This window comes from Chelonia mydas, chromosome 10, assembly GCF_015237465.2.
Source record: "Chelonia mydas isolate rCheMyd1 chromosome 10, rCheMyd1.pri.v2, whole genome shotgun sequence".
NCBI lineage: Eukaryota > Metazoa > Chordata > Testudines > Cheloniidae > Chelonia > Chelonia mydas.
The window spans coordinates 49,184,250-49,204,786 of record NC_051250.2 but is presented as its reverse complement, the minus strand read 5'-3'; the positions used below and the strand labels follow the sequence as shown (position 1 = coordinate 49,204,786).

The following is a 20,537-nucleotide window of genomic DNA, read 5'->3' as shown; positions in this document are numbered from 1 at the left end:
CATAACTGACTTTTTTTTTTAAAGCTCTGACATCTTTCCACAGCTGAAAAGGATCATTTGTATGTGAAGCTGTATGAAGATATTAGCCTGCTTTAATTTCACTTGAGAAGAGTGGCAGGAATTAATCTGAAATCCCATGGCAGAAAAAGTTATGGAAATTTTTACCAAGCACAACCTTTACACATGTTTTGAGCCATTAGTGTTGAACTATAAGGGAGACACAATATCCACCATGCTACAAAGTATTTGGGAATGTAAAGGTATTATTTTAGCCACCGAAGGGCTCTCCCATTTTTCATTAAGGCAAGAGAAGAAACCCATGGAGACTAAAGAGGAAAACAAATGATAAAAAATTTAATTTTTTTTAAAGGGATACAAAGTTCAAACAAAGTGCGTTCCTTAGTTTGTACCAAGATCTCCAGGCATGTAACATTTCATGAGAATCAGACAATATCCTGAGCTTTGCATCAGCAAATACTGTACATGAGAAACAATAGAAGGGTTCTCTTTAATTTCCAAAAAAAAACAAACAAACACCCAACCATAAATGTGAGTGAGAAAGCCAGTGCTACCTATCAAATGGTCAATCCAGCCCCCATGTTGTAACTGCAGGAGCAGGCTGGAGGATGTTGTGCATCCACTATGCAGTGTGAAGCCCAGCTTAATTATTAATATTTATTATTTATATGACAGTGGCATCTAGGAGCCCCTATCATGAACTAGGACCCCATTATGCTAGGGACTGTACAAACTCAGACCAAAAACAGTCCTATCCCAAAGAACTTACAGTCTAAATGAGCTCTTTGAGGACTCCTGAGGAAATCCGTGAATGGGAGGGGAAGGGGAGAGAAGCAAGGATAGACAAGTACAGAAGATCCTCTGTTATATATCCTCCAGCTCCCTCTCCCCACAGTAATGCCAAATCAGCCACCAGGGATTCTTTCTACTTCAAACCCACAGCACAGGTACTCAGTACATGCTCAGCCACTCAAACTGGGTGCCTGGGTTCTTGGATTTGGTTCTAAAAGAATAAGGATTCAGTGTTGGCCTAACTGTCCCCATTGAAGTCAATGGTAAAAGTCCTCATTGACTTCAGTGGAAACAGAGCAAAACAGTTGCTAAGCACTTCTGAGACTCCCACCTTAAAGTTCCATTATGAGAGCAATATCCCTGCTTCTCCCCCGGTGACTCAATCAAACAAGAAAACCCATTGGAAGCAGAACATGGAAGGCAAACTCCATGCAGAAGTCTGTATGCTTGCCAAGGCCAGGACTTTATGACAAGAACAACTCTTTGTAACCAACTGACTACAGCTCCTATAGACTTATCTGTACAGTGCAGTGCAGTGTGGGGAAATGACCGCGGTGGGTTTCAGTGGGTTTAAACTGTTAATTAATTGTCTGAAATTATCTCATCACTAATTAAAGGGTCAGTGTAATGCAATTCCCGTGACTTTTTGCATCTTAGTCACACACACTTGTGACTTGCAGGGATGGGGGGGAAAGGGGGACATGATAAACCAGGGGTGGCCAACCTGAGCCTGAGAAGGAGCCAGAATTTACCAATGTACATTGCCAAAGAGACCCAGCAATCCATCAGCACCCCCGCGTCGGCTCCCTGTGCCTCCCACCCACCGGCAGCCCCACCGATCAGCGCCTCCCCCTCCCGATCAGCTGTTTCGTGGCGTGCAGGACGTTCGCTGGGGGGAGGGGAGGAGCGAGGGCATGGCAGGCTCAGGGGAGGGGATGGGAAGGGCTGGAGTGGGGGCAGGGCCTGTGGCAGAGCCAGGGGTTAAGCAGTGAGCACCCCCCAGCACACTGGAAAGTTGGCACCTGTAGCTCCAGCCCCGGAGTCGGTGCCTATACAAGGAGCCGCATATTAGCTTCTGAAGAGCCGCATGTGGCTCTGTAGCCACAGGTTGGCCACCCCTGTGATAAACCATCAGCCTTACCCATGTGGGTCCCAGAGCAGCATTAACCTCTTATTGTATTTCTGCTGGGACTTCGGTAGGAATGTTGCAGGGAGTGGCTGCCCACAGTTTAATTCCCAAAATCCCAGGAAGTCCTACCTTGATGGGGATCTCACTGAAGGCCTTATATATGTTTGGAGGAAGGAGAAGTTATTACTGTGTTGTCTCTGATCCCTTCCCTCCGACAGCAATAAAGTCATGCCTTGGGAGTATCCACTTTTTATTCCCTCCATGCTGCAGAGCAGAGCGGAGTGGTGACAGGATACCTTAACACGGTCCTTCAAAGAAATAGTAACTTGGGACAGAGTTCTCCTTTAACTCCTGTGGGAATTGGACCCATGTAATCAGAGGCAGCAGCCAGCTGTAACTGGTTTTCTAAGTTGTCTCAAGTCACCACTGTGACTTTTAAGTCCAAGACTTGCAGCCTTGAGGCTGGAAAAACTGTCAGGGAAGTCAGTGGGTGTTTTACCTGTGTCTGGACTGGAGGATCAGATCTTCCAGATATAGGTTTATACTGTAAAGAATATCAGAGGCTTACCACTAGGCAGTTCAGTGAAATTTTCAAAGGGACCCTGAAGTATAATGAGAGAGGTAATGAAAGCCTTTGGTCAACACTATTTAAAAAGTTCACACAAGACATTTTTACATTGTAGCCTGTACATTGCACTTTACTTTCTTTCACAAGCTATATGGTTTGGTTTTGACCTAGTCATACCAAACCTCACATAAGGCAAGGAAACACTTTAGAGATGGAAGTAATTTTCCAGTTAATTGCCTTAGTTATCCCAACAGAAGTGAAAGAAACTGGTGCAATTCTAAATATGAACAGTGGTAAATAGTGTGCACAAAAACTGGGAATGACTTCTCTATGGCAATTTTCCATATTTTCATTTGAAGTGCCAGAATATTAGCACGGTCAACATTTTTTAAAATTGCATTTGTTATCTACTTTGTCTTTGAAATCTCCTAAGCACTTTTAGATAATGGAAAGCACAGGTTGTTAACAATAATAAAAGTCCTGCCATCAACCATCAAATAACAGATAACTCCACTCTGCATGCTGCTAAATGTCATAGAAACCATCCACTAAATCTTTATTGCCGCTGAAATATAACTCTCTCTTTGGAAAAAAAAAAGTTTCCTGTTTCTGCCTCAATTTATCTTGAAAAAGAAACTTCTTCCTTGTTCTCTGTGTAATTAGGAATTTTCTGCAAGATGTTGTCAGGTATAGCATGGCCCACCTTATACTGAAAAAGATCAGCCTTCTCAAGACATTCCCTGGGTACTAGTTGTAAAACTTTCTTTCATGTATAGACAGAGGGAACCTTTCCAAAATAACCCTCATGGAACAAATATTTCAGATCCAAGTGCTGCCAACCTTTCATGCTTTTTTCGATATTCATCAAGCTAAAGTTTTATTAGGTTTCCAGTCATCCGTGGTCTACTCTGGAAAGAAAGGGGTTTAGCTTGGTCAGGACCCAGCATACTAAATTAAGAGGCTCATTTGGGGAGACTGATGTGTTATGAAGATCTACCCCAGAGTGTGCCCTCTTAACTGGTTATTAATAGGAGCAGTTTTCCTAGGAGCCCCAAAGCAGGGGTTAGGGCCGCTGTACAAACAAATGAAACAAAGAGAGCCCCTGCCCACACACAAACCGAAACAGACCCGCATTCAGCAAGATAGAACGTCATGAGAAGTGAAGTTTATCATTCGAAATCCAGGCTGGTTTTGCTTCCCCACCTGTGGCAGTTGCTGTCTGAATGTTTTTGTGAGTAACTCGCTTCCCTTGCTCCCTGCTTTTCCTGATTCAAGCTGGAATCGCATCTATTGCAAATCGCCTCCCCACCATCACACACCGGGCTGGCCTCTAGCGCAGAACACATGACGGGGATAGTCCCCCGGGAACCCACCAGCGGGCCCAGCTTAAAGAAGAAGGCTGGGAAATTAGCCTACACACGTGTATGTATGCGCGCAAAGAGATGCTGGCCAGCAACCTGGGGCGGGTAAACCCAGGGGCGTTGTGGCCACTCACCCAGAGGAGCTCACTTCAGGTTACCCTACTAAGAAGTTCTGCTTCTCTCGCCAGCAGAGCTACTCCTCCAAACCCACAGCAACAGCGGCCCAACTCAGCCGCCAGCCAGGACCTGCCCAGCACCTGTGCGCGGTCAGGTCATTAGCTGGATGGACAGCACGGAAATGAATCTCCCCCCGTTGCTGCGCAGGGCTTTCGGCTGGGACTGGCGGCGCTGGCTGAAACCCGGCTGGTGTCTCCCCGCTTAGCGCATCGGCCACCAGAGCGCCAAGGCTCTCGCTTGATACCCGCTGGAGCGTGTCAGTTTCCAGCCTGTCCGAACAATACGGCAACATCCACGATTTATCCTGCCCCTTCTATCCGTGCCTACGAACCTGCGGGAAACAGGCAGAGACAATAAACCCGAATCGGGGTACAATCACTGCGTTTTGTACCGATGTACTGATTTATCTCTGTGATTATTTAGCCTTCTCAGGGAGAACAAACCAGGGAGTGAAACATGGACAGATCCCCTCCTGGGCATCAGCTCCATGTGGGTCCGTAGCGGTTCAGAACTACTCAAGGGCTAATCAGTCCCTTTTCGGAATAATAAACCTCCACTGACTTCAGCGTGCCTGTTTGTGCCACAAACTCGGGCCCAGAGTGAGGGGGGAAGATTAGATCTTCGCTTGGACGCTTTAATGCCTTTGTGGCAGACCCGGGGGGGGGGGGTGACACCCCGCACTGACCCCTTCTCTGGGTGGAGCTGGGTTGGGGTGCATGAATGAGCTCGTCATGTTCACAGCACAGAAGCGACGATTGTGACTTGGCAATTTCACTACAGGGCTGCATTGAGGACTTGGGGAAACTAGAGAATCAACTTTTTGAATTTCAACCCTTTTTCCAATCGGGTGTTCTGTTGTGTGATTTACATCGGATGCTGACAAGTGCAGTGACATCTACATTCCAGCTCTGTGTCCCTATCCCGATCCCCTGGTGGGACAAATACATCAGGCAAAATGGTACTTGGTAATTCTCTCCTCCCTAGCCGGTTTGTGGTTTTAGTAAAGATCCCTCTGTCACGCCCGCTGTAAAGCATTACTCAATTACTTCTGTTGGTTGATCTTCCGAGTCCCCTTTGGAATAAATAATATGTCCCAAAGAAACAATTACCTCATTCATGTAAAAAGGAAAAGAGACAACAGCCGCAGCCATAGCCTGTCCCTTGTGATTGATTTTCAAATACTCTACCTTTCAAGAGAACTGCCCGGTGTGCAACAATTTGTTACACAGTCCAGGCCGGCTCTTTGTTCGGATCTGATTTTGAGCGGGCCTTTGACTGGAAACATTTGTACCTAGGAGAAGACAAACAGTTAAAGCGAATAATTCTCTCCTTGAAGTGACCGGCTGAAAGGGTCAGAGTTTCCTTCAGGAAGCAGCCTGCCTATCACACCGTGAACTGTAAAAAACCCATCACTTGCTTTACGTTTCCCCCCTACCCCTTTGAGCGGGGAAGGTGTGGGGTGGGCAGAGAGCAGAGTGTTGATCTGTTGGCTTTCGATGCTACTCTGTAGATCTTCCTCCCTCCCTTTCCGGGTCCACAGCACAGTACAGGTCTGCATGCCAAAGAGCCGAAAGGATTAGCAGTGAGTGCTGGGGAAATCCGGACCCCCAGGGTGTTCGTTCAGTCCGAAATGTCAGGGGGGCTCTTACGTTCCTGTTTGCACCTGACAGCCTGCCTCTGTGATGGTTTTACTCCCCTGAAAACGAGGATGTGGCACCCAGAGTTTTACAGACAGGGAGCACGGTCTGTAGTTCGTGGAGCAGCCGCCTGGGAACCAGGAGCCCAGAATTCGGGCTGTCCCGGGGCCGGGCTCAAGTCACTTACCCGCAGCTGCAAAGTAGGAGCTTTCCTGCCTCCCGGGGGCGGCAATTAGTTACTGTGCGCTGGGAACGTACAACGCACCAATATGCGCCCCACCTGCAAAACCGGGACTGGGGGCCACTGAGGCAAGGGAGACTAACCCTGGAGTAAGAATTGCCCCATGAGTTAGAGTGTGCAATGTTGGATCGCTAGTTATTCGCATTCCGGTTGTGGCTGATTTATTGGTGTTTTAAACGCCGATCATGTGTATATTATCTTTACCATTCATTACTGACCATAAGTTATTAGTATAGTTATTTACTCACCGCTGTGGTGTGACTACGTGGGGTCTTGTAGCTCAAGGGGAAACTCCGTCCGTCTCAAACGCAAAGCTCTGTCACTAAGATTTGGTACCTCCCTAGCTGGACGGGCGATTTACCTGCCGGCTGATCTTCAGACTCTAGCCGATGTCTCGGCTTTGTCACCGACTCAGGGTCACACACACAGACACACGTGTGCAAGAAGATTAAAATCCAGCGCACGCTGCTCTTACCTGTGGTTCCGTGGGCTGCCTCTTGAGCTAAGATCAGCACCAAGCCTTTGGCCGGCATTGTTATCCGGTTGGTGTCGAGCTAAGGGGAAAACGACATGCACTTCACCTGCTGCGACCGACAAGCCCGGCAACTCCCTCACCCCACCCCTGAGCTGTTTAGACCCCGAAGTCCTGGTGACCGGCACCTTTCACTACCGATGCCCCCTCCTGCCCTGTTTTGGTTCTGAGTGCCGTTACTTTTGCCCAGGTGTGAGTGACGAGCTGTTTTTACATCACATCTCCCTCGGACCAGGTTTCTTTTGGATAATTCCTGATTTTAAGCGTAGCGGATTTTTTTAAATATTAATTTCAGAGGAAATGTGGCAGGGGAAGGGCTAACTTCACCCAGAAACCGCCCCTTTGTGGCGATCTCAAAAGGCAGGAACTGGGGGTGATGTGTGTTTCGAGGAGGGAAAACATCTGCACCATGATGTTTTCAGGGAGAGAGGAATGGTCCAGCGCGGACCAAACTGGGCATCCCGGCGCCTGAGAAACTGAGTCTACATTTCTGAGGGATCGCAGCAAGAACCCAGCGCCCGCGCCTCTAGTGGGGCGGCACAGCCCGCCTGCCTGGCTCAGGGCAGAGCCATCTCCCCTGTGAGCTCCTCCCAAGCAGGCCGCGGGCAACGAGCTTCCAAAGTGTTCGCGGGAACTGAAACCTCGTGCGACCTTCACATTTCAAACGTGGCCGCCCCAACCTGCCCAAGTCTCTCTCCTTTGCCTTACGGCCCGGGCACACTTTCACTCATCATCTCTGTGGCAACGTAAGCGGCCACATTTCGATACACAGTAGCACTCGGTGGCACCGAGGGGCTGCGCCGCAGAGCTGCCCCGGGATGGACGCGGCTCGCTGAGAGCATCTTTAGCTTTGGTGGAGCTGGATGGTCGGTCTTCTGCTCGTGGAGACCGAGCGTTGGGTCGGCCAGCTGGCATCAGCCTAGCGTCACAAACCCAGACACGGCCCCTGGGCAGGACCAAACATTGTACCAAGGCACCAGCGTGGCTTGTTCAGAAGTGCGACAGAAGGACACTGATCTCCCTTTCCCAAGCTGCAGATCTCGCTAGCGGTTCCCTACAGGAGGGGAAACATGCACCTGGCCCGACCTGCCAGCTAACTAGCCGGGCTATTCCGTAAGGGTGCCGCCGCCTTGCAAGCCCGGTCCATTAATGTTGGGGATGGCAGTGTTCGGGCAGGAGCGAGTTAAAAAGGACATTAACAATGGAACGGCCCTGCGAGCAGATCACTTGGAGCGATACACCCTCGCCCTGTGAGCTCCCGTCCTGAATTATTAATATTATTTCATGTTACATCAGCGCGCCTTCTTGAAGATTAGAGGTTTATTAAGCCTGGCGACAAGTTTTAACCGATTAGCCATTCTCCCAGTAGAGGTCCTTCTATCCGAGTGAAATGCAGGACCCGGCTTTGGAAATCAGACAGTGGGGACCGTGTGAAGGGAGTTTAAACGTGAAAAGAGAACAGAAAGGCAGTGAAACGTCCGCTGACTGACAAGCCACATTAACTCCAAGATCGCGGGAACAGGTTTCTGTGGGGTGGTCCCGTCTACCCCCAAAATAAACAATTGGATACTTCTTTGAACCGCAAACAGGGCAGCTTATTATAGAGGGATGTTGCGAATGGAAATTCATCAGAGTAAAAAAGATTTTTTAAGAAGCCCCTTTTAATATTTGTTCCCTTTTTTTATGCAAAGATTTTTCCAAGTTGCAGGTTAAAAAAAAAAAAAAGCGGCTCTGTGCAGAAATTGTGGGGCTGTGAACTGTGGCTGTTCAGCCCTGTGATTATTTAAGCAGCTTTTCAGCCCATTCTAAGGGCACATTCCCCCCACTCCCTTTCCTCTGGGGAGAGGCTTTTAAAAGATCAAAAGAGAGCCACACGTTTGCGGCTAGTCACCGAAAGGGCTGATACATTCTGATGATCGTTTGCCGTCGTGAATTGCTCAAGAGGCACCGTGACTGAAAACTGCAATATAGACCATAAACATTTCCTCAAGACAAAATCAGTTCAACAGGCTTTTCAATGAACCGATCTGCCCCAAGTAATATGGGCTAAAATAGCGGCTCATATCACCGTCTCCATCGGTATTTCTACAACTAATACAATTAAACAACAAAATGTTAAAAACAGAATGAAAAATTAGAGGGTCTTCCTATCAGAAATGTATTTTAATGACAAATTGGTGTTAATAAAAGGGAAAGAATAACGGATCAGTAAGATAGCAACAGTAATACCAGCTGCAATGGTCGTTAGTTCCTTATGACAACCTTTGATTTGAGAAAGAAACTAAATTTAAAAGAATTTGTTGTGCAAGATAGGATGAAATCAGAGGTGCAATATATCATTCTATTTAAAATATTTATTAAGCTCCTGTCAGTTTCAAGAGCAAGATCCCAGCTAATTTTTATGCCTTTCTTTTCCCTCCAACAAATACATTAACAGGGTTCACACGTAAATGTCACATGCAGATGCACCTTTTGTAAGCACTTGTCTTGCACCTCAACATAAAATAGGTTTAAATAGTACATAAAGCATAATAACAAATACAGACTAACATAGTATAGTAATGCGTTACTGAAATAAACCCCAAGTAATTCTTGGGATGTTAAGATAAAACCGTTTGAATTAGATTTTAAAATACTTGAGCGAGCTGGTTTGATTTAAACACAAGGCGGAACATACTTCATCACAAGAGGGAGATTTTTAGTAATTAATCCCCAAAGGAGAAAGTCTCCTTGCAAAAGGAGTGAGGGCTGGGGCATGTCTGGATTTCAGCTCTCACACAAGTGTAATAATCACCTCTTGAATGGAAAGCTCTGAAGCAGATCGGAGGAGTGGTTGCTGCTGGGCTAGAAGGGAATCTCAGACCAGGTAAACAGTGAGGGAATTGCTGCTTCTTGAAGCGTGGGGGAACCTGAGCGAGAAAGAATCTTTGTGTGTTGCACGGCGTTCCGCGTTCCATTGTTCACTCCTGGCCAATCAATTCGCTCTCTCTCCCTCACTGCCAATCGCCTCCGGGGTCTGCTCTGGCGGCCTGGTGAAGTCACTGCTCCCTCCCTCCCTCCTCAGTGCTGGGCCTTGGGCTGATGCGTGCTGACGTCATGCTGCGTATGGGACAGGGCAGGCTCCACTTTCTAACTCCTCCAGGCTGGAGTAGTTAGTTAGCAAACAGCAGGCACTGGGCAGGCAGCCTGCTCCTTCTGCATCATAACATTTTGCACACATCTCTTTCTGCATGGTGGATATTATTTTTCATTATCCTTTTCTGGGTGCTATGGGGGATCATTCCAAGAGTAAGTTGATCTTTGGTCTGAATGATACTTGTAAATATTTTATTTGAAACGTTTAAGCTGATTCTACAAGTGGTTTATTTACAGAGATACTTTTAGAGCACATTATAAAATCGTGCATTTTTTAAACTAGGGTTATTTTTGCTCTTTCACAATCTGTTGCTTTTTGTTATTTTTTTAATTAAAAGCTATTTTATCTTGCTGTGTCACGATCTCGGGCTGCAGAATTCGTTGTGGGTTTTTTTTTCTTTTTAAAGAATAAATAAATGTTTTGCTGGGTTTTGCTCTGGATGCCTTTTATTCTAATAGCTCAGGCATTCGTCATTAATTATTAATATATAAAATAAGAAAAATGCAAAAAAGCAAAGCAAAGCCTAGGGTTTTTGTTTTTTTTAAATAAGACGTAGAATAAATGCAGATGAAATAACCGGCAGATAAAGTTCATCTGATTTTCCATTATGTTTAACTATCTTCCAGTTCTATATTTTCCAACCTTTATCCTAGTATTTACACCTACCAATTGTCTCTGTAGAATTTCCTTGCAGTTCAAGTGACTGTAAAAGTAACAATATATATGGAGAATAGCTGATAGCTGCTGCAGTTTATCGATTTCTCTTTCTTTCTTTCTTTCTTTCTTTCTTTCTTTCTTTCTTTCTTTCTTTCTTTCTTTCTTTCTTTCTTTCTTTCTTTCCATTGCCTGAACATTAGTAGAGACTGTCTCCTAATTACGAATGCCTCTGTGATTGCAGTCCTTTGAGACAGTTCTGATTAGAAATGATATGCTTCCAGTATACGTTCTAAATTTCCTCTGCTCATTTCCACTGGTAGAAAAGCCCGGAATTGCCATGTGTGTGGGCTGTGGGAGTCAGATCCATGACCAGTACATCCTGAAGGTCTCCCCGGACCTCGAGTGGCATGCAGCATGTCTCAAATGCGCTGAATGCAGCCAGTACTTGGATGAAACCTGCACTTGTTTTGTGAGAGATGGCAAGACATACTGTAAAAGGGATTATATCAGGTGATTCAAAAAGCTCTTTATCCATTTAAAAAAAAACAACTTTCCTCCGACCCATTTCTTAAGAGCTAATTTCAAGAGCTCCCCATCTGTGAAATCGCACCTCCTCCTGCTTGCTAAAGGAGGGAGCCAATACTTTTGTGATCAGGACAAATTATGTTCCTGTTTATTCGGCTTTGGAGACAGGAAGTTATTAACGATTGATACAACCAAACGAGAATATTAATAATAACCAGCATGTCGGCGAGCAAGAGGCAGTATTGAGCTGCACATTCCCTAATGCCTGTTACAGAAGAATGTGGGTAAGGGGAAATTTTCCTGTTGAACCAGAGCCCCCTTCTCGAATTGAATGAGTGGGTCAGATTTGTTAGGAAGAGAGCAGAGGGGACCCTCTGGGTTTCTCCGCCGGGGTAATTAGTTACTGGGGAGGGCGAGCTGGGACCAGTGGGGTGAGTGTGTAGTGGCTTCATGGCCCTTCCTCTCTCGGCAGGTTATTCGGCATAAAGTGTGCGAAGTGCAAGGTGGGATTCAGCAGCAGTGATCTGGTGATGAGAGCCCGGGAGAACGTGTATCACATCGAATGTTTCCGCTGCTCCGTCTGCAGCCGCCAGCTCCTGCCCGGGGATGAGTTCTCTCTACGGGACCACGAGCTGCTCTGCCGGGCCGACCACAGCCTGCTGCTGGATAGGAGCTCGGCGGATAGCCCCAGAAGCCCCGGCCATTTACAGAGCACCAGAGGCCTGCATCTATCAGGTAAAGGAGCAACAGATCTGCCGGGCGCTGGGGCCCACCTGGGGGGTGAGATCACCAGCTAGCTCAGTAAATACAGGGTCTAGAGACATACACGCCATGGATTGTTATCCCTGGGGGGAAATGCCATGCACTGTACAAACTGCTCTAGCTGTGTGTCTGTGAATGGATAATGAATAGATGTATGAATAATTTTCTATCTAACTCGGTCTCTGCCTATTAACGCCGCAGGGACATTTATATCTTTAGCTGTCCCTCTTATATGGCTACAGAAAATACATCTGTTATCTCCACCACGATGCGCTGAGTTATGGAGGCCTAGAGAGTTTGGCCAGAGACTCTGCAGTCTTGAAGTGTTTCCCACCTGGCCCCACGCTGGGAACCTCTCCCCCCTCCCCCCCCCATCTCCTTCATGTAGGCCTCTTTCTTCTGCGTCTGGGGAGTGGGAGGGACTGGACGTTACAGGCCACTTGCCAAGGAAATGTGAGGTTCTGTACACACCCAGAAGAGGAGCGGGAGAGGCAGACTGGGCGAGGGGCAGAGCGGGGGTGGCTGGAGGCGGCTGAGAAGGGAATCGGAGCTGTTACAGGGCTGGGCGAGCATTGTACAGTCCAGGCGGCTGAATACTGAGCTACACGTAGCTGCAGCCAAAACAAAAACCAAAACAGCGCACCTGGGGAGGGATGGAAGTGGGACTCAATGAGGCCAGCCAGTAGGGCCGGGGAGAGGGACGGTGGCCGCCCTGGTTGCCCAAGGGAGCAGCAGCGGATTCGTGGGAAAAGCGAGAGGGACGTGGCAGAGCCGGGGAGCGGCTACACACCCTGTTCTAGGCACTGCAGTGATGCCAAGGGACAAGAGGAGAGAACCCCCCTTGCTGTAGGCCCGCGGACGGGGCGGTCGGAGCAATAGCACGTTGGGTGGAGGTTAATCTCCATCTGCCTGCAGTGCTCCAGGAGGCACGGGAGGGAATTTCAACCACAGCCAGGACAGGAGGCTAGAGAGCTGGCTGTCCCCTTGGGGTGAGGGCCAGCGCCATTCCGATAACCGGCCTTCATCCTCTAAGTCCAAACCCTGCTCGCGCCCAGCCCCAGGGCAGCGGGGCTCAGATACAAGGTGATGGGCTCTGGCCCAGGAGACTAGCTCGACAGATGGATCTGCAGCGTTTGGTCCGAAACTCCAGCTCCAGAGCCAGTCCCATAATGTGTACGAGAGCAAACAGGAGCGGGAAGACAAGTCCAAACAACGGCCGCGTTTAGGAGGTTTTGGAATAAACGGGGATTCATCCGAGGCGCCCTGAACTGCCCCGGCAACAGGCTGCGAAACGCTGGCTAACCGCGGGACAGCCCCGGCAGTGGTCCTGGCGCGTTCAGTGTGAACGGGACTAGAGATCGAAAGGTGTGAGTATCGAGAGAGAGAGCCAGGGCTGCTTCCCCAGTTATCTCTAGCCAGTCACTGCACACTCCGGGGCAGCTTTCTATCATTCGGGGGAAGAAAATCAGCTAGGATGGGGGTATATTTCCGTGCACAACCTGTGCTTCCATAGGCTGCCCTCCTTTCCTACGGGAATAATAACCCTGCGACTGCAGTCCGCTCGTCCGCTGGCCTAGGCCATGGATTTGTTTCAAGAAGGGTGAGGTTTCACTCATCGGAAACAAAAACATGTGGGTTTTAAAAATATCGAGCTGCAAAAATAAAAAACAAAAACAAACCCCCTCTCCTAACACCAACACTGAGTAAGAAGCGAACTGGAGCGAGATTATTCCTCTGATCAAAAGGGAATGAATGGTAAAAACAAAACAAACCCTGCCTGCAAGAAGCAGAGCTCCGATGGAGAAAGGGTGGAAGACCTGGCTCCGATTGTCTCTTTGTAGGTGTATTTGTGCTGGCTGCTGAGGATCTGTGCATATCGAGATTATAGGGCCGCAATGCCGCTGTGTCTCGACAAAGATTCGATCCTGGTCCTTTTGGGGGATACTCTCTGCTGACGATGTTTTTGAATTACAATTGTTGACTCATTATAGTTAACTAGTTAAAAGATCGCGGCAAGCCGGGGTTTCCCCTTTTGGGGATGATTTTATACCGCCCGGGTTATTGATGATTAAGGAAGCTCTTAGGTTGACTCCTTCCCGTCTGCCGCGTGAGACGTGCTCCCATTTGCACTGTTTTCGATTAGAAATCCCGGCTAAGGGTTTTTACTCCCGAGTACCACCCCGCATGCGGAAAGCGGTGCAGAGCCTACCGTTCCCAGGGCATGGAAGAAGCGCGGAGATTAATGGACAGGGTCACAATTGCCGGCTAGTTAGCACTTCAGCCCGCTCTTTCCCTGATTATCCGGCTCCTGCTCCTTCTCCTCCTCCCTGGCTGCGGTGCACCGGGCAGGGCCGTTCGCCGCAGGCTCCCGTGGGCTGTTTGATTGAACGGTTTTTAACTCTGTTCTCCGGCCCCTGCGCTCTGCAATGGGCCCCTTTGGGTGGCTGGGTGAGCGGGGCCGGCCCTGATTCGATCCCTGGGTAATTTGCACTTGATATAAAATCTAATGGTCAAATCTCACTCAGGGGCAAAATGCCCGTTTTGGAATAATTAATCTTGGGGGGCGGGGTTTTATTTATCTAGCCTGTAACCCCAACCCGGGCTTTCCCCATTAAATGTCCTGCTCTAAAGAGTCATTTTCTTCCTCGATTTCCCCAGTCGGGAAGCGGCGCGGTGCCTGGGCCTGGTCTAGCCGCTGTGTGCAGGGGCAGCTCTGGCTCGGGGCCCCGGGTTAGTGAGTCTCCGGGTGATTTTCCTCCTGCCTGACTTGTATTTGTTCGCCCTGTTTTCAAGAACCCCAGTGGCCAGAGCCAGTCTCTGGGGTAGCGGCAGCAGCTTCCCACAATACCTGGGGGGCTGTAAAGTACCGACCCCCCCGCACTGCCTCCTTCTTGGTTGTTGGGCTGAGCCCCGGGATCCCCGCCTTGCAATGTGTGTGATTCGATTCTCCCTGTTGCGTACCCGGCTGGGGAAGCAGGAACCGCTTTCCCCGCCGCAGAGTGGCTGGTACAGCTCCCTGCCTGGCTATGCTGGAGGGGGGTGCAGCTCCGGCTTTGGGGTGCGGGTGGGAATGGCCTTTTATCTCAGAGGAGACGCAGGCCGCACCAGCTCAGGGGCGCTGGGCCTGGGCCCTGCAAGCTAATCTCCCAGGCCACATTTAGTGCAGGAGCTTAGCTGCAACCCCTCGCTCCAGGGGAGCCCCTAGCAGGGACCCCGTCCCCGGGGACCCCCGGAGTTTATCCTGCGGGGGGGGGGGGGCTTCACTGCAGCAGGGGAGAGTGCCTGCCTGCGATTCTCTGCGCCATGAACACAGGCCGGGCCAGAGATCACTAGAAATCCACCCCCACGCTGCCTTCGCGGCCTGGCTGGGGCTTGGGGGCGGCTTGGCTGGGGGCGCCCCGGGACGTGGCTCAGACCCCCTCGCTAACTGGAGTTGGTCGGTTCCCCCTCGCCCCGCTGCAGACTCCGTGCCCGGCCGCCAGCCCTCTCTCCGGCCCCACGTGCACAAGCAGACGGAGAAGACCACCCGCGTCCGGACGGTGCTGAACGAGAAGCAGCTGCACACGCTGCGGACCTGCTACGCGGCCAACCCGCGGCCGGACGCGCTGATGAAGGAGCAGCTGGTGGAGATGACCGGCCTGAGCCCCAGAGTGATCCGGGTCTGGTTCCAGAACAAGCGCTGCAAGGACAAGAAGAAATCCATCCTCATGAAGCAGCTTCAGCAGCAGCAGCACGGCGACAAGACAGTAAGAGCAGGGCGCCTCTTTCCACCCACCGGGCAGGGGCCATTTTGCAGGAGGGAACGGCTCTCCCTGCAGTGCCCGAGGACTCCTGGCCCTGGCCCTTGATTTCCCCGCAATGCCCCCCCGCCCCCCACATTGCTCACATGGAAATACCTGGTGAAGACAATGTCTGTGTGAGTGCGTGACAGCACCTCCCCTCTGCTCCACGCTCCCTCGTGCGGGATACATCAGCTCCCAGGGACCAATTCTATGTCTGTTTACACAGAAATGTTTGTGTGAATTTAAAACAAAAACCCAATAGTGAAGATGTGTTAAATAAATGAATGTCCCCCCTCCCCCAGCCAGCATCTGCAACCCCCAGAAGTGAAACTGGCTACAAATTGACCAGAAACCAAAAGTGAAACGGACTAGTCTGAGAGACCTGTACAGAGTAAACAAACAGCGGGAATGGGGACCCGCGATCCAGATTTAACAACAAAAATCGATCCGCTTTAATAGTCTACGGGTTTGCTGGCAACATAAAGAAATCGATTTAGTTTTCAAAACGCATGAATTGTTATTATGAACCCGGCCGTGACCCTTTAAGATATTTTGGGTTTACGTGAAAGCTGTTTTGGCATGACAGCCACTTCATTCTTGCACTCGGGCCATTGTTTAACATGATCCCACAATAAGGCTCAACCCAAAGGGAAAGTGCTCTTAGGTGCTGAAACAGTCACCGTTCCGGGGTTGTTTTTTAACTTGTTGGGAGAGCCCGGCTATGGGTTTGACCCTTTTCTTCTTGGGTGCCCGGGTACAGCTAAATCATCAAGCGAATGATAATTTGTACAAGTGAAATCCCGGGCTGAGATGGCACTTTGGCTCCGTGAGACTGCAGGAGAGCCCGGGGGAGGCGCTGGGAACGGGGGGCCGGCGGGAGTGACTCTCTGACCCCGTTTCTGCTGGGATCAGGCAGAACGACAGGCCGGGCCCTGCTGCCCTGGGCGCCCCGGGCCCCGCCGTGCCGCGCGGACCCGAGCAGCCGGTGGAGCGGAGGGTGGTGCGGGGTTCCACGCGGGAGGGCGAACAGGTCCCCGCACCTGGCGCTGCAATACACTTCCACGGGGCCCAGGGCGCCGGGAAGCGCAGCCCTGGGGTGGGCTCCAGGCGGAGGCCAGCCGGGGTTTTAGAGAATCCGGACAGCTCAGGCGTTGGGGGACCCGCGGCCTGGCGCTGACTCCTGCGGCCCCTGCAATGCCCTGGGCCGCGGCCCGATACCGCAGAGCCCGCCAGGCCTGAGGCTTTGCTGCTTATCTCCCCCTCTAGAGTCTGCAGGGCCTGACCGGGACCCCTCTGGTGGCCGGGAGCCCCATCCGCCATGAGAGCGCCGTGCAAGGCAACGCCGTGGAGGTCCAGACCTACCAGCCGCCTTGGAAAGCGCTCAGTGAATTCGCATTGCAGAGCGACCTGGACCAACCTGCCTTCCAGCAGCTGGTAAGCGGCCGCTCTGCTCCACTGCGGGAGCGGGGCCCCTCCGCCTGCTCTTTATTTATTACTCCCCGACCGTGATCACCCTCCTCCTCCTGGGAGTAAAGTCATCCGCGGAGCGTCACCCCGGCCCAGCTCCGTGAAGGTTCCCAACTCCCACTGACATCACTAGAAGTTAGGAGCCGCACTGCATCCGGGATCCCTGTGCCTCGATTGGGGGGGGGGGGGGGGGGAGGGGGTTGACAGCCACCCTGTGCCCGGAGGAGGAATGGTTCAGGAGCTCTAGCAACCCACACTTCCATTTCCCTTGGTACATTTCGATTTGAATTAGAGAAAAGGGCCGTTTCCATGGAAGCTCAGCCCAATGCAGCCCCTGAATACAGGCTGTATTAGCAACGGCACCCCCCACTTAGACTGTAAGCTCCCTGGGGCAGGAGCTGTGATCCACAGCAGAGCAATATAAATGTTAAGCGGCCAGGAGACCAATAATGATAGAAACGGGATTAGCCACAGGGACGTGTTCCTGATGCGTGCCTATTTCAACAGTTCCCCGCACGCTTTGGCAAGGGAATAGGAAGTGTCCTTACAGGAACAAAACAAAAGAGCCAGTTCCATCGCATTTGGAAAAAGGAAGCGAGAGACATTCCCCGGGACAAATCAGCTGGTGGTTTGTAATTGACCATGTGCCGGTAAATAGTTACAAGGGGCCAGATCCTGACATCCTGACTCAGGATTTTCTCATTCCTAGTTAGACGCTGAAATTCTCTCTAGACGGGCAAGACTGGCACTGACTTCAATGGAAATTGGGTGAGCTTCCAGGGTCTGGCCCACGGGCTCTCTGGTTTTTAACGCTCCCGTTCCGATGCGCTAACTTCTCTCTGAGCTGGGTGTTTGTGGAGGAGAATCGGGCTTAGAAAAGGAAGCGGATGAAGCCCCCCGTTAATGTACTCCTCCGATAGGACTGCGATGTTTTAGTAGATAATCAAAAATTAATCTTGTGTTATGTTTAGTTAATATAATGGGAAAGTGAGACAGGAGTGCTGTATGAATAATTAAACGATCATTTACTAGCATTGGAAGAGCGCATTGATGAAATATGCTGCACATACATCACCCGGTGATATATGGAGCCCAGCACTGCGCAACTGCTACTGGACCACTGCCTAGTCTGAAATGAACTTCGAAAAGTCTAGCAGATTTCTTAATGGGCAGGAGAGCCTCTTCCCAGTGCAAAGAAATCCCCGGGGGCTGCATTAGGAGCGCGCAGCACTGCTGAGCTGGGGAGACCTTTTTGCCATAGTGCCCAATAGCATTCCGCCAGGAGGAGGGAACTTCTCTCTAGGACGCCTGGGTTCTCATCAGCTTGGTTTGTTTGTTTAGCTATAGGTGATCATGTCGTATCCTTGTATTAAGGATGGGATTTATTTTGCCGGCACAGGCTCCGCCTGGCAGAGGGGTGCTGTGGTTTGAATGTGGGCAAGAGTAATGAAGGGCTCTGCAGGTCGTGTCGCTCCCCTGGTGCCGGCCCCTGACAATAGGTGTTTATGGCAATACCTTCTAACGAAACTGAACAGGAGGGAGGGGTTCTTTAGCCAGGGGGCATCCCTGTTTGGGGAGGTCGAGGCTAGGTTTAGAACAAGTGTTATTTAAAGATGTTTGAACTAAAACGTGCACAAACCCTGGAGGACACAGGGCATGTTGTGTTTTAGCCCTTATCTGCTGCAGGTGAATCTTAGCTAGTTTTTAAACCCTGCCTTGCACTAAGTGCTGGAATATTATTTTTAGCAGCGTCTAATTAAAACGGGTTAACACGATAAGAAAAAAAAAGCTTTCCCCAGTCGAGATAAGACAGGGATTGGGGGCTCTGGATTCTGCCCACATCGCTCTCACCCATCTCCCCGCTCCCTTTCCTCTGCCCCCCCCCCCCCCAGGTATCCTTTTCCGAATCTGGCTCCTTGGGTAACTCTTCCGGCAGCGATGTGACCTCCTTGTCTTCCCAGTTACCCGACACCCCCAACAGCATGGTACCCAGTCCTGTGGAGACGTGAGACAAGCACACCCCCCCGGCGGATTTGGACTTTCGCATGCTCCTGCTCCCTGCATGAGACAAGCCCGGCCTGAGGCTGGCCCAGAGCTCCAAACAAAACTTTTTATAATAATATTATTTAAAACCAAACAAAAATATGTCTTGACTGCCAAAAAGCACCAGGATTCTAGCTGCCTTCACCAGACTGGAGAGAACTCCCCCCCCCCTCCTCCCCCCAGCTTGTTTTCCCAACTGATTTTTTTTCCCAGAGCAAACTTGGATTTTCTAAAATTAGCCCCCAGATCACCTACTGTATAATGGTAGTTTGTACATTTTTTTGTTTCGTTTTCCTTTTTGGAAGAAAAAAGGATCTTTTGTGTCTTCCTAAGACTGGTTGGAAGCCAGTTAAATCATCTCAGCTCGATGTTGTCTTTTGAGTAGTCATCTCCATCCCAGTGTCTCTCACAGCACCACATGAGTGAATTCATTCCATACTCTGCATTATCCCTGACTTGAAACCTTGTCCTGTTTTGGGTGGGGGGAGAGGACCCCCTCCCCCCAAGCCGCATGATTGCTGGAAAACATATATATGGAAATGAGACTTTTATTGAAAATGTTAAGTTATCTTATGGACGGAGGACAGATTGTTTGAGCCTTTAAAGAACAAAAGTAAGTTATTGTTATTTATTGTCAGAGCAGCAGTTAATAGTGGAATTAATATTTTGATTTTAATAAAAAATAACCTCATTGGAAAGTGCTACATCGTGTGTGTATTGTTAACCAGCTCTGTCAGGTGAGAGTAAAGAGAAACCTGGGGTCAAAATTCTGCCGAAATAATTCTAAGGGGCCGTCCTTGAAAACAAATCTGCAGCTCGAAATGACCATCCGGAATCAAACTGGTCAAACTAGAAACAAGATAGATAAATGACCTCTTCCGCCATGGTATCAGAGGCTTTAAAGGAATACATGGAACAGCAGGAATCCGTGTTGCAAAAGAGCTCCCAGTAAGACTGAGCTATTTATCGCACTGCGTTATTTATAACTGTTTTCTTATCGACCTATATTTTAAAAAAACACCTTGGTGTAGATGTTGATTGATATTCAAAGGAAAAGCCGAATACCCCTCCACCCCCAATAATGATTGTCTAATTTAATCGATTGGCCTTCCTGAATCACGGCACTATGTGTTAAAGATCCTGTCTAATATCACACGGTATTTTTAAATTAGAAAATAAATTTATTTCCAGTTTCAATTTGAACCACTTTTCAAAACCCCAGTGCAAGCTGCCCTTCTTCCCAGTGCATCCCTGGTGAAAATGTTTGTTTTCTCAGCAGTAAGAGACAGAGATTTCATCTCCTGAGCAGCAGCATTGAAATGCTGGGCAGGGCTGGCTGCAATTCTGCTTCTCTTTGCAGCTTCCTATTTCAGCTCACACTCAGTTGCCAGCGACTGGGGTTGTCCCTACAAATCTATTAAATGTAGCACCCGAATTGGAGACGTGGTGCTCTCCAGTTCTGTTACTGCATTTACAGTCCGGCGCCCTCCCCCACAAGGCAGTGTGTGGAGTGGGCTCTGGGTTTGTCCGCCTCTAGCTGCTGGGATCCTAATTCACAGGGAAAGTGAACTGCCCGGGGTGGACAGGGGATGCTGTTAGCGGTTGGGGGGAGGGGGGTGAGAAAACCTGGATTTGTGCTGGAAATGGCCCAACTTGATTATCATACACATTGTAAGGAGAGTGATCACTTTAGATAAGCTATTACCAGCA

At 49.7% G+C, this 20,537-nt stretch overlaps 1 protein-coding gene and 1 long non-coding RNA gene across 2 annotated transcripts; one reads left to right on the top strand and one right to left on the bottom strand.

The window, feature by feature from the left end:
- The first annotated feature begins 9,604 nt into the window (after positions 1-9,604).
- Positions 9,605-19,528, top strand: ISL2 (ISL LIM homeobox 2). The gene is made up of 6 exons (XM_007068363.3): positions 9,605-9,743; positions 10,569-10,758; positions 11,246-11,508; positions 14,998-15,281; positions 16,584-16,751; positions 18,677-19,528. The coding sequence occupies exons 1-6, from the start codon at positions 9,686-9,688 to the stop codon at positions 18,791-18,793; spliced, it is 1,080 nt and encodes a 359-aa protein (XP_007068425.1). The 5' UTR covers positions 9,605-9,685; the 3' UTR covers positions 18,794-19,528.
- Positions 15,074-16,972, bottom strand: LOC119567244. Its single transcript, XR_005227177.2, has 3 exons — positions 16,680-16,972; positions 15,432-15,531; positions 15,074-15,214 (listed from the first exon to the last, which is right to left on the bottom strand). It is a non-coding gene; the product is annotated as an uncharacterized LOC119567244 (long non-coding RNA).
- Positions 19,529-20,537: the final 1,009 nt, after the last annotated feature.

What these genes read in the sequence shown, in the direction of transcription:
- ISL2 (XM_007068363.3), top strand. Translation starts at nt 9,686, where the DNA reads ATGGTGGATATTATTTTTCATTATCCTTTTCTGGGTGCTATGGGGGAT. An exon ending in TATGGGGGATCATTCCAAGA is followed by an intron (nt 9,744 to 10,568) that starts GTAAGTTGATCT and finishes TTCCACTGGTAG; the next exon opens with AAAAGCCCGGAATTGCCATG. An exon ending in TGTAAAAGGGATTATATCAG is followed by an intron (nt 10,759 to 11,245) that starts GTGATTCAAAAA and finishes CTCTCTCGGCAG; the next exon opens with GTTATTCGGCATAAAGTGTG.